Source organism: Lissotriton helveticus, chromosome 12 (assembly GCF_964261635.1).
Source record: "Lissotriton helveticus chromosome 12, aLisHel1.1, whole genome shotgun sequence".
Taxonomy (NCBI): Eukaryota; Metazoa; Chordata; class Amphibia; order Caudata; family Salamandridae; genus Lissotriton; species Lissotriton helveticus.
In genome coordinates, this window is record NC_136073.1 from 116,971,143 (window position 1) to 116,983,007 (window position 11,865).

General features: G+C 44.6%; 1 protein-coding gene across 1 annotated transcript in view; it reads right to left on the reverse strand.

Moving 5' to 3' along the window:
* TRAPPC14 (trafficking protein particle complex subunit 14) overlaps positions 1-11,533 on the reverse strand; it is a 65,349-nt gene extending 53,816 nt beyond the window's left edge. Inside the window, exons 1-2 of the mRNA XM_078671171.1 lie at positions 11,114-11,533; positions 6,673-6,768 (exon numbers count right to left, since the gene is read on the reverse strand). Coding sequence (XP_078527297.1) covers positions 6,673-6,768; positions 11,114-11,458 — 441 coding nt within the window. The 5' untranslated portion in view covers positions 11,459-11,533. The remainder of the gene's footprint in view (positions 1-6,672; positions 6,769-11,113) is intronic.
* Between the last annotated feature and the right edge of the window lie 332 nt (positions 11,534-11,865).

Here is an 11,865-nt window from a genome sequence, read left to right on the forward strand (position 1 = left end):
ACACACTTTACCCTGGGACACAGTGGTAAAGTGCGCAGAAACCAAAAATCACTATCACCAGGTCACCATTAAAAAGCAAAAAGTTCAGGGGTGAACCTGCCAGAAAGGCCAAATCCAACAGTAGCTAAAGGGATTTTTGGGTTCATGGAAGTGTAGTATTCAGTTGTAAGAAGTTTTTAGGGTTCATCAAAGGGTAGTGTTAAATTATAAGGAGTTGGGTTCATGGAAGAGGAGCATTAGCCAGTAACAGGTTTTTAGTGTTTACTGGAGGGTAGCATTGATGGGTATGTAGGAGTTTTTAGGATTCAGGTAAGGCAAATTTAAAATTACAGTATATTATACAAGTACATTAAATATATAAAAAATATTACATTTGAAGCAAGTTAAATATAATATTAGTACTATAATTAAAAATATAAACTACATTTAATAATTACATTCACTTTTGGAAGGCCAGGAGCATACAATAATCTCCCCAGTCCATAAATCTTAAGACTAGGAATGAGAAAGAAAAACAAACTGAAGTTTCTCAAGAAGTGCCATTTTAAGGTATTTCTGAAGTGGATGACGGGAATGAAAGGGCTGGGACTGCAACACATTCCCCCTGACTACACTCTTCCCATCTGTGCAGATGTCGGACAATAACAAACACTATAATTATTTAACTATCTAAAATCCATATCATTGCAGTGGCATGTGTTTCACCTAAGGTCAAGCCCTATTGGGGCACAATACCTTTGCTTCATAAATTGCTCTGGCTTGATTACCAGTGATTACAGTTCTTGAAGGGTAAGCACGTTTTAATGAAAGCACATAATTTCTACCCAATCAAAATATGTACTCCAGGCATATCAAGTTTTGGGCAGAACCAAAGTCCTTTTCTGTAGTACTCCGAAAAACTTTTTTTTGATTGAGCCTAGCGCAGCGCGCATGCGCTGCTCCAGGAGAGGTCCTCTTGGAAACACTCCAGACTTTCGCTAAACTCGTGCATGTAGCTTTTTATTTTCCACACATTCTATTGGCCTTTGCGTGTGGCTTTCAAAAATCAAAGAACGCAATTGGCTAAAGGCGGATGCATGACCCACCTTTTCTGTAAATGTTCACTCCCACGGCCTACAGCTGTGGAGAGCAAGCAGCGGCGTGCAGGGTGCCATCTGTTGGTGGATCATGCTACTTTCGCTCTGACATGTCGCTCTCACTTTTGCGGCCACACTTGTATCTGCTTTCCTATCTCTCAGCATTATAAACTGCATCCCATTAAGGGATGAAAGTGAAGCTCTCGGGCTCGGTGACAGATGCTTTACAATCTACTAAACGCTGTGCGCTGATCTAAGCCCCCCCCACTCCCTTCTCCAGCAGCACACTGGAAGAACATTCGCTTAATAGGAGCGTAATCTGGGCGCTTTAAATTGTAACCACACAGTCAAAGGCTGCCCATTGGAACAATTAGGCAGCAACGCTGCGCGCAGCCACAGCTAAGTAAAAAGATCAGAGGGCGTAAGCTTGGGAAAACAGAGGACACGGCGGCAGACACTACCCGGACCTCTGACGCCGCTTGTTGGCATATACCAGCCACGTTCCCTATGCCTGAGGCACCTCCCGGAAGCTCCGGACATACCCGTCTGTGAACTCCGTTTCCCCTGCTTATCACGGGGTACCCGGCGTCCTTACACTTCGGCTCCCGACCTACGTGGCCGGCATCACACCCGATACCGCCATCCCCGATCTGGACTACTTCTAGCCCACAGCCCTGATGAGTCGCAGCTACCTTCACGGTGTGACGAAACACGTGTCGACTGGCTATTATTTTCTGTACTGACCAACAATTGACTTATAAACATTCTTCACCTACACGAACTTTTGTGCTGGACGCTTTATTTGGAACCCTCATGTACTTCTTATCTTGCACGTAACTCCGAGTCCTGACATCAGGGCCACGTGTCTCACTAGCGTGTGCACAGGACCAGCTTTGCTTCTACTTTTGGTATAGGCCTCCCTACACCACTACAGGGGTTGTTTTCCATTGGGTTTGTGTCCCCCTGACCTGTTCTGCACCGCGTGCCTACTGCACAAATATTCAAAACCAGAGATCACACAGCTCAGAGCGCCAGTGCTTCCTGTTCTTTAAACTCAAACCCATTCTCCCTTTGTAAACACAGTCAAAGGCTGCCCATTGGAACAATTAGGCAGCAACGCTGCGCGCAGCCACAGCTACTTAAAAAGATCAGAGGGCGTAAGCTTGGGTAAACAGAGGACACGGCGGCAGGCACCGGAGTCTGGGCTGGGAGGGATGTGACGTTTGCTGGGCACCACCTGTGTCATTAAAATGTACCATTAATCTGCATTGAATTCTGTGTGTCAGTGGAAGAACCAGAAAATAGAAGCACAAGTCCCCCGCCTCGTGGGGTCGAGAGAGGGAGTATTAGCCACCACCAGTCTCCCTGGCACTCACACTGATTCATAACTCCCTGAAGCTGAGAAACATCCTTGTAAATCAATGCAGAGACTTCCACCTTTCTCTGAAAACGCAGCCGCTTTTTATTAGTAAAGAGTTATACGTTATTATACGTTATTTTTACACAGGATTTAGTACGAGCGCCGATGAGAAGTTAAAGCGTGTTGTATAATGCAGTGCTGCTCGCTGATTACTTCGCCTCTTGGCGCTTTTTGTTGTCTGACCAAATTCTGTATTTTTCTTTAATAGTAACACAGCAAAGCAACGAAAAACCTCCCTATCGCTTTAGGAAATAGCCATAGTCCAATGTAATATTAACAGTTTTAGCGTCCTGAAACGTGACATTTTTTGTAATACCACTGTGCGTTCACATTCCCAGCGAAGTGTCACTTTATTGTCAAAATGGCTGCGGCTGGTCGGTTCCTCTCAGACGCAGCCCTTGATCAGAGGCTCAGCTGGTAGCTAGACACAAGCATTGGCAAAGCACATCTTGCATGCAAGTTAATGCACGTCAGTGTGTACCAATGAGCCTATTGGATTTGCCAATGCTTGTTTTTCCCGGCAGCATAGGTGTTCCATAATGTTCTTCTCCCACTTACCATGTATGCGAGCCCCTACTTAGTGCATCAGTACCCTCAATGTGAATCAGTGCTCCTGCTCACGAGCTAGTCTACCTCTTCCCTCCCCTCCCCGAGTAGAGTACCTGAGCGCACTGCCCCAGTTCACTCCTACCCTCACTGCATGACTAACCACTTATAAGGTCCCAAAGGCGAGAACACTTGGCTATGCCAATGCTTGTTTTTAGTTTGATCACATAAGGTACAGTACCAGCTGCACTGTCAAGCCAGACCTACAAAAAGGCAGGGATAAGTGGGGGGGAGCAAGGGACAAGTTGAGGGAAGGAGGGAGCAACATGGGGCAGGGAGATTTGAAGGGGGAAGCAGCACACCAGAGAGACTAAGAGCACCCTCATGAACTCGGACGCAGATGTCTCTCAGATAGGCAAGTCTTTAAAAAAATGAAATTTTAAGTGTACAAAAGTGCTTTTTGTGTAGTAAAGCACCTGGCAGAAATGGCAGTTGCCAGGCCCGACAAAAATATTAGTGCAAAAAAATTTACATTTCTGTAAATGGGTGAAAGTGCAATGGAAGAGTGGGCTGGGGCTCTTGGAGGATAGCAAAGGGGATTGGGTGGGAGGATTCAGGAAGCAATCCCAGATTGGGGGGGGGGAAGCCTCACATAAGGGAGAGCGCAACATGGAGTGCAAACAGGACTTTGACAAGGAGAGAGACAAACAAGAGGGACTTGAAAACACGTGCACTCTCATTGAGTGCTCAACAAAAAAATAAACAAGCATTTGCAATGCAATAGGTCTTGCATTTGTGAGAGTTCGAGCTATTGGTGCTGTCGATGCTCGACCTACAAAATGTGAAAATGCCAATACCATGCACAAAGTTGTGAAGAACTTCTGAGGGTAGCTACTGCTGCTTAAAGCTAGTAAAGATTAATGCTGTGAAATCTCCATGCTTCATGTTGCTGGAGGAGGGGAATTAAGGATTTAAAAATGCTTTCAGTAAAATGCTAATGGATCCAGAATTATGCAACACCTTCTTATAGTTTGTTTTACTAACAATATGTATTCTGAGATCTGTAGTTTGACTTTTGCCACTATACGTTTGGTGTCAAAAATCAAATAAGAGTGCTGTTGTGCAAAATTTCAAGGCGGCGTAACAGTGCCACATATGCGGCTACATATGGTTTCTTGAGTGTTTTGATGGTAGTAGGTATAATGACTAAGCCAGTTTCTGGGCAAATGACTTGAAGGAGTGTCGCATTAGGTCCCAGGCATTTCATGTATCCTTGTCGGACACAGATCTTGGGCACATCTCCTCCTCTGCAATTGGAAACTTGCAGTGATTCAAAAGCGCTTATGTTTGTGTTTGCAGATTATCATGTATTAGCCTGCCATTCACTTACTTGGTTGCTAGTCGGCGCTGTTCCACGTGCAGTTCTGGACTAGGAAGCTGCTTGCAGTGTGGTCATTTCAAAGTTGTACAGAACTGGCAATAATAAACTATTTTGATGTTACAGCAAAGCTCAGAGTGAGAAACAATATCTGTAATATATAGTGTAAAATTCCACTGTGCCACAAGACATCTCCTTGCACAGACTATTTAGGAGGGATGTCAACCCAAAGTCAAACTAAATGTAGTCCGCGTGGCAACACACATTTAGTCTATAAAACGGTTACTTGTTCTCGTGATGACCCAGGTGTGTGATATGACGGCTCGGCTACAGGTGCATCGTGGCGTTTTTAGATCACAAAGGAGGTTGAAGATTTACCACTAAAAAATTGGCACCAAGCTGTGGATTTTGAAGAGTGATAAACATTGGTATCATCAACTCTGATTTTCAGGAATAGACGACAACGTTGCTATAGAAATAGAAAGAGGACTATGGGTGCTCGGGATCCGTACCGCATTGTTGCGAGATGCAGGCCGTTGGCTCTGGTGCAGAGAGTGATTTTCAGAGCTGATACAGATTCAACTATTGCTTTAATGTTTAGATTACTGGCAAAAGACACTAAGCTGTTTTGTGGGAAGAGTGAGGAGGTGGATGGGACGGTACGGTGAGAGTAGGTGGATGGCGCATAACACGAGCAGACAAAAAAAAATAACAGTCCCCTTCTGATCACAAGCAGTGTTGTGAGGGTGCAGTACCAGAGGATGTCACTAGGTGTCCCTTGGGACGTCTTTTGGCCACAGATGGTACTGTATCCCGCAACATGGCTAGGGAAAGGAAATGGCTCAGCAGTGAGAGCTGCCGACTGGGAAGCGGAGGATAAGGCTCAGCGGTGAGAGCTGGGGACTGGGAAGCTGGGGGATCTGTGTTCGAGTCTGGGGTTGGCTCAACCTTGAGCGCATGGATAGGTGCGCCATATAAATAAAAGCGACTCATTTAAAATAACACAAGAATTCAAAGCAGTGATCTCGTGACAGGCAAGTAGTGTTATGCAAGGGGGTGGGGATAGACTGCATAAATTGACCAAACGAGCAAAACAGCAGTGGCCTCAGAGGGGTGGTGGGGGCCTGCGAGCCGTGTTGTGGGAGGTGTGAGGTGGAGATAAGAGACCGAAGCAGTATTGTGGGAGGGGAGAGGAGGAGGCACACGGCAAGCAATTGAAACAACCAAAGTTTCAATGCACATGTAAACAGAACAGTTAAGGAGCAAAGAGGCAGGCCAAATAAAAATAATTAAATAAAAGAGTTCTCTTAAGTATAAATAACCTGAACAGTAAGAACACATACAAGATGGCCAGTCCTCATGGAAGGATACAAAATTCTAAAAGGAGGGGCTATTAAGTATTCACCAATGAAAAGCCAGCATTTCTAAAAGGACAACAAGAGGAACCAATGAAACAGATGGGCATTTTTTCAAGCCCATATCCTAAATATAGCATATCTCAAAGAGACGGCGCATGCGCTGCCTAGGCAAGACCTAAAAAGTAGTTCCCTAAACAAGAGCAGGATTTGCTAGAGGGAAGGGACAAATGTAAGAAAAGGATGGAAGAGTAAGTAATACCACTGAATAAAAAAAAAAAATTAAATGAGAGTGAAAATAAGCCAAGCAAAGCCAAGCCAAGGAAGCAACCAGACAACGAAAAGCTGTGTGGTACGTAAGACCTAAAAATTAGTTTCCAGAGAGTCAGAAGAAAGTCAAACAATGATAAACAGTGGGTTGGCTGTGAGCAGACCAAGTTTTTTGGATGGCCCACGAGAGGTCTTTGCACAACAGACAGATAACCTGTAGGGGAGACTGAAAAACAAGGCAACAGGCATTCTGCATCTAGGCACTCAGGACCTTGATCAATATCCCTCAGTCCTATTGGGCCACCCAACCCTGCTCCATTTTAGCAAAGAACTGAAGGCGCACCTCTTTGAAGAACACTATCACAATGCTATAACAGACCACTTGTGCTCTCCAAGCCCAGAATACCACATACATACATGCATAAATATGAGACATCACTACAACAGACAAAACAAAGGAAATAGGAACACAGGTTTGGAAGAGCATTATACAATGCTGAAGGAAGGCACAGAGACTATGAGTCGATCCGAGACTTGAAATATGCATAGTGCAGTACAATAGAACCTCTGAAAAGATTTAGAGTAATTGACAAGCAACTCCCTAAAGTTCTCCACCATATTAATTACCTTAGCTTTGAGAGTTCCAGGAGGCAGCCTGTCCAGTGAGATCGTTAGTGGGAAAATGACCTCATCGCTGGAGACAATGGGATCCTCATCAGACACCTGGGAACAGGTAAGAAGTTGAATTAGCAAAGCAGAGTCTGCGCACCATGCACGCTTTATTAGCAAATATCTCTTAGTGTCAAACACCGACTGAGAAATGGTGACGCAAATCAGTGTGCTGTGCCACATACATTCCTATTATTGACTTGTATGCCTCTTCATTGACTGCCCTGTTTTCTCTTCTTCAACAACATGCTTTCACTTTGTTAGTATCAATTACTCACTAGTGGTCAATCCATCTAAACCGTTGGATTTTCTCTTGGATGGCTCGGTTTATAAGGTAACATTTGCCTTACACATGCAAATGGGAAATATATGGATGTAGCTTAGCAAGCACATAATATCAGCGATATAAATGACCACTTCATTGCTTCACAACAGACAAGTCAGCTATCTGAACAATGTGTGACATTCAGAACTGCCATCATATGTATAATATTGTACTGCAAAAAAATATATATATCGCCAATATTAGAACTTGTTGCCCTTAACTAAGGAAATCTATTCAACTGATACTCCTAAAGTGGGGCCTAAGAGAAGAAGTTATAAGAGTTAACATTTGCTTCCTACTCCCAGAGTGCCTCTAATGCTGCTGTGGTACAAGGCGCACTGCTGATGCACACTGTTGCCGCACTGATCCCATTTCATGCAAATCAGTACTTAACAGGAAGCGGGAAGCTGTCTACTGGCATTTGTGTACCATAAAAATGAATCGAGCTAAGAACCAAGTGCATCATTCTCCTGAAACACATTACAGCGCCAAAGAATACTGCATTTGTTAATGCCATTTTTTTATTGCACACTAGAAAAGCACAAATGTTTAAGCCACGGAGTGACAAAGCTGGAGGAAGAGGGAATCTGTTTCCTCCCAGCGTTAGGTTAGTGGCTATGAAATAAGGACAGAGTTCGGAAACACAATGCCTTTCAAACATCTTTAAAACAACGCTTTCATAAAGCTGCTTAACTTTTCCCTTACAGGAGAAATTATTTTTATAATGTACATGAAAAGAACTATGCCTTTTTGTCTTTGGGAATTCTGCTGCCCAATGCTGCACTTCTACAGTACCTAAGGGAAGCTTGCACTGCTGATAAGAGTCTATGTGCTATGTGCCTGAAGGACACTCACCCTTCTGCTACTCATGCCATTTCTGTTCTGCGCAAGGGAAGCTTGCACTGCTGCAAAAAGCACTTTTTTGCGTAATACTGAAGGGGTAAGAAAACCTTTCACACGCAATTACCAAGGCTAATAACTTTGTCAATGCTTGTTTGGCAAGCAGCTGCTCAAACCTTTAACTCTAAGAACATCCACATTATATTAGAGACTAGGCATTTTACTTCCTTTTGAGCTTGTTAGTTTCTCTAGAAATAGTGACGTTTCTAGGGTTCTGTCTTTTTGGAAAACATATTTTCTTCTTTCTTGCTTGTACGGTGAATCATTTCACTGCTGGTAACTGAGAATCGGAAGACAGCCGGCATCTGACTGCATTTTATGGAAGGATTTCCAGTTTGCCATTGGTGCACGTTCAGGATCAAGCTCTGTCTCTCTGTGTTCTAAAGGTTTATCCAGGTCAAGTTCCACATTCACACTCGTGGAGCCCAAATATACCTCAATCTCACTCAATGTTCGTCTGCTCTGTTCGTCTGCTCTACACCTCACTTAGGGGTACAGAGTCTGTTATGCTACATGGCTATCAGACGTGACACGGGTTTGGAGCTACATTTCGGCGTCGCTCAGTCATTACCAACGTTCTGTGACAAAGTCTAGAAAACACAGCAGCTACAATTCAGCAAACCTCCCACGTGGACTCAGCAGGGCCGCGGAGTGGGACCGTCCTGTCTCACAGACCAATGGCAGACCAGATCAAAATTCCAAATTTAGATAGCTGTCTTGCAAATACTGACAAGTAGCTTATACATCTGTTTATTACTTGACTACATCTGAATTGCTAGATGGTGTTTATTCTAGCATTCATGGATTTTGTATTTCAGATGAGTTATGACTTTAAATTGCTGTACAACTATGGGGAATGTATGTTAATTTAATTTTTAAAAAGAAAATAAGCATTGACAAAGTCAACATGTCTGTTTTTCACAAACATGTGCGATTTTTTTAATTGCAAGTATAACCCACAAAATATAAAGGAAATAAGAAAACATGCAGCCACCTAAGCCTAACCACCACATGCTTACAATAAAAACAAATTTAAAAACTAACTGCTGTGGCCCTTTTACTAGTGATTTTTTTTTTTAAATAACAAGCCTTTCAGGAGCGCCATGCATTTTAATATCATTATTTGTGAAGGCGAAAAGAACAAATCACTGCATGATCAAGCACTCAAACTGCATGCAGGTACAATGTGACATTGTTACTTATATACTTTATGATAGCAAAGTTCAGAAGAAGGTGAAAAATAAATCGCCATATAGCTTGGCATTCAAAGTGCAGGTGAAAATAAATGCTGGTATTTAAAGTTAATATAAAAAAAACTAAGTACAACACGCTTTGAGCCAGATGTGTCAGTAAAGACAAATGAATTGTTTTAAGTGGATGTGAACAATGTGCACAAGCGTTATGCAATAACTCAAAGTGATGGGAGGGTTGGAGGGTTAGAATGGACTGACCCATGTTGTAGGTGGAACCAAAATGTGAATGACAATTTGACAGACCAAGATGAAGACTGCGGACCAAAAGCTCCTCTATTTACGTACATTTGTTTATTTTTTTGGTTATGATCAAAAAGTCTGGTGAGACAGCTAAAGCCATCTGAAAAGGTCTGACCTAAAAATATCCAAATTATTTCTGTGGAGCCTGAATAAAAACAATACAAGATCCAGTTTTTCTGGAATTGCGTATCAGCCTGATGTCTCACAGCGGCCTATGCCTCTACACACAATCAAAGGCAACCCGTTGCCTGCTTTCAGACTTTACAGGTTTGATGTGGTTATTTTTAAAGGCTCTTATTTGAACAGTAACGTTAACTATCAGAAAATGTTTACCAGACTGCTAGGCTTCAGAGGCAAAAAACAAATCTAAAGGGCTGCCTGTTCCTCTTTATCTCTGTGCCTCGCTACGAAAGAAGAAGTTGCCCAGTACACATCCTGTACACAAGGCCCCTCTCACCCACAAACGCCCAGGAAGTTGTGGCATGGATTCATAGGTCCAGCAGAGATGCATTCTGCACCCCATTTTGAAAACATCACAGAGCTGGGTAAGAAAAATTGATCTCAGGGGACTTCCATCAACCATACAAGCTAACATGTGTGATCACATCTCAGACCCAAGAAGATGCTCTCATAGAATGCGTCTTACACATAAGCAGCAAAGTCTCACTTCTTGTGTGGGAGACTCACATGCTGACCCACAGTTTCCCTCTTTAGGATGTTGTGTAGAAACATTTAGCACAGAGGGCTGACATGGATGTGATCCTAATCTCGAGGAACTGTTTCACGCATTGGGTGTTGAGTCGCAAACCATGACCCTCAGCGGGTCGGAGTATCATACCATGGAGCACAGTTATGCTCCAGACAGTGAGAGTCTAACGCCTCAGCCTTCAGTACTATCCATTAGGCACGAGACTCTGCTTGGAGCAGTCTTAGTCAATGTAAGGGGAACTTCTTCGAGCTATGTCATTCACTGACTTTAAAGCTCACACACTGAATCAAAGTCGTACTTGTTAAGCGAAAATCTCATACCATTGAGCACAGTCTCTTTCAGGTTAAAGTCTAATATCAGCTTGTAGTCTTGGTCACTAAACATTTCACTTTTTAGTGTCAGTTTCACTGACTGTGGAACTCAGCCTCACTCATTGTGAGTTACACTCATTTAGTCACATTCTCAGTTCAACTCAAGTTGTGTGGCAGTTCTTGCCTCCATAACGCCATGAGCATACTAAGTGGACACTTATCACTATACAACCCCCCAACAACCACTGACCACCCCAAACCTCCAACCCCTGGATTGTGCCATCTCCTGACAACCTAAATGGCATATTGACCTTCTTATCTGATGAACAAGCAGTCAATTTTGCAGAGGGCCCAAGCCACCGAATTGTCACAGCTGTGACCACAAACATGCACTGTTTGTAGCCATAAAGCAGATTGTGAAGTGAAAATAAAAAGCTATATGCCCCAACACTGCAAAGGTTTCTATTTATTAACAGTCAGTTGCAGAGACAGGGCAGAGGAAGAAGGTACCTGGATCACAGGACCCCCGGTGCAAGTCTGCTGCCAAACGCATGGTACCAGGTGTGAACTACTCTACTTAACCGAGCTATAACTAGACTAAAACCTGCAGACACCCGTTAAACATAATGCACTTGTTATCACCAGTGAAGGCTGCCCTTACCTCTGCTCCAGGTGCCACGGCGGTACCGGGGGACCTGTGATGGGTCAGCAGCGGCCGGCACTCCCGGTAGCCCTCCGGTGCGGGGGTCTCCGGGTCTTCTGCCGCAGGCTCCTCCTCGGGGCCCCCAGCACTAACACTGGCCCGGGCGCACAGCGCCCCGCCTAGGGCTCCCCAGCCTCCCTCCCCGGGCCCCACCCGCAGCACCAGCAGGAAGCGCACCGTCTCGCCCAGGTACAGGTGGTTGCGACGCGGGAGCGTCCGGTACCGGCCCGGCGCCTGCGCCAGATCCCGCCGCACGAAGGGCACGGCAGGGAAGTACATGGAGTACTCGCACTGAGCCTCCATGGCTGCCGGGCTGCAGAGGAGCCCAGGCGCGCCGGCCGAGTGCAGAGCCAGCGAGCCCGCAGCCGTCAGGCGCAGGCTCGCGAGACTCGCTAGCCGAGCCCAGAGCAGCCGAGCGCATGTTCTAACTGTTCAAGTCCCCCGTCTGTCCATGCCTCCCGGAAGTGGAAGGGGAGCTTAGAAATACTGCTGCATCCCGTGATTTGGTCCCTACCTGTTCTATGCCGTCCCGGACCTGATGACATGGAAGGCGAGGAGAGGCACAGAAATGCTGTTACAGGCAACATTGTTAACTGTGTATGCTCTTCCGTTTCCCTGAATCAACTTTAAAATGATTCAAATCTCTGCATGAAAATATTGCTGTAAGCTACGTTTTAAAGGACATTGGGCACTCTTAAAGCACATAAGAT